The sequence below is a fragment of the Penaeus monodon genome, chromosome 27 (genome assembly GCF_015228065.2).
Source record: "Penaeus monodon isolate SGIC_2016 chromosome 27, NSTDA_Pmon_1, whole genome shotgun sequence".
Lineage (NCBI taxonomy): Eukaryota > Metazoa > Arthropoda > Malacostraca > Decapoda > Penaeidae > Penaeus > Penaeus monodon.
The window spans coordinates 37,032,296-37,032,815 of record NC_051412.1 but is presented as its reverse complement, the minus strand read 5'-3'; the positions used below and the strand labels follow the sequence as shown (position 1 = coordinate 37,032,815).

The following is a 520-nucleotide window of genomic DNA, read 5'->3' as shown; positions in this document are numbered from 1 at the left end:
ATGCCATCTTCCCACGTTTAACTAACCCCCTCCCCCTCCTCTATCTCTCTCTCTCGACCCTTCCGCATCTCTAATTCAATTATGAGTAAACACGTTTCTGACATGTTCGTGACGTCATCAGCAGGCTGGCGGACGCATGGCTCACCGCGAGCAAGACCTGGAGGAGTCGACCCGCCTGGTGATCGAGGAGTGCCGCAGGATGTCGGTGTCGGATCAGTTCGACACCCAGAAGTCGGTCGAGTCGCAGAAGTCGGTTGATTCGCTCGACGCCGGCCCCGGGTCGGTGTTCGGGCCGCTGACGGAGCCGACAGCGAAACCGAACGGTGCTGTTGGAAAGGAGGAGAAAGCGAAGAAAAAAGAGTGAAGAGGATTGTGAAGGAGGGAAGAAGAGGATGCTGAGGAGAGAAGATTAGAAAGGAAAGCAAAATGTAGAAGATGGAACCAAACGAGTAAAAAAATACAAAGAAGAAAATATAGAAAAAGAAAACTTGGATCTGGTAACGATCAGTTATCAAAATGA

At 50.6% G+C, this 520-nt stretch overlaps 1 protein-coding gene across 1 annotated transcript in view; it reads left to right on the top strand.

The window, feature by feature from the left end:
* Positions 1-514, top strand: part of LOC119590512 (arrestin homolog) — an 87,402-nt gene extending 86,888 nt beyond the window's left edge. Inside the window, exon 11 of the mRNA XM_037939161.1 lies at positions 122-514. Coding sequence (XP_037795089.1) covers positions 122-364 — 243 coding nt within the window. The 3' untranslated portion in view covers positions 365-514. The remainder of the gene's footprint in view (positions 1-121) is intronic.
* Positions 515-520: the final 6 nt, after the last annotated feature.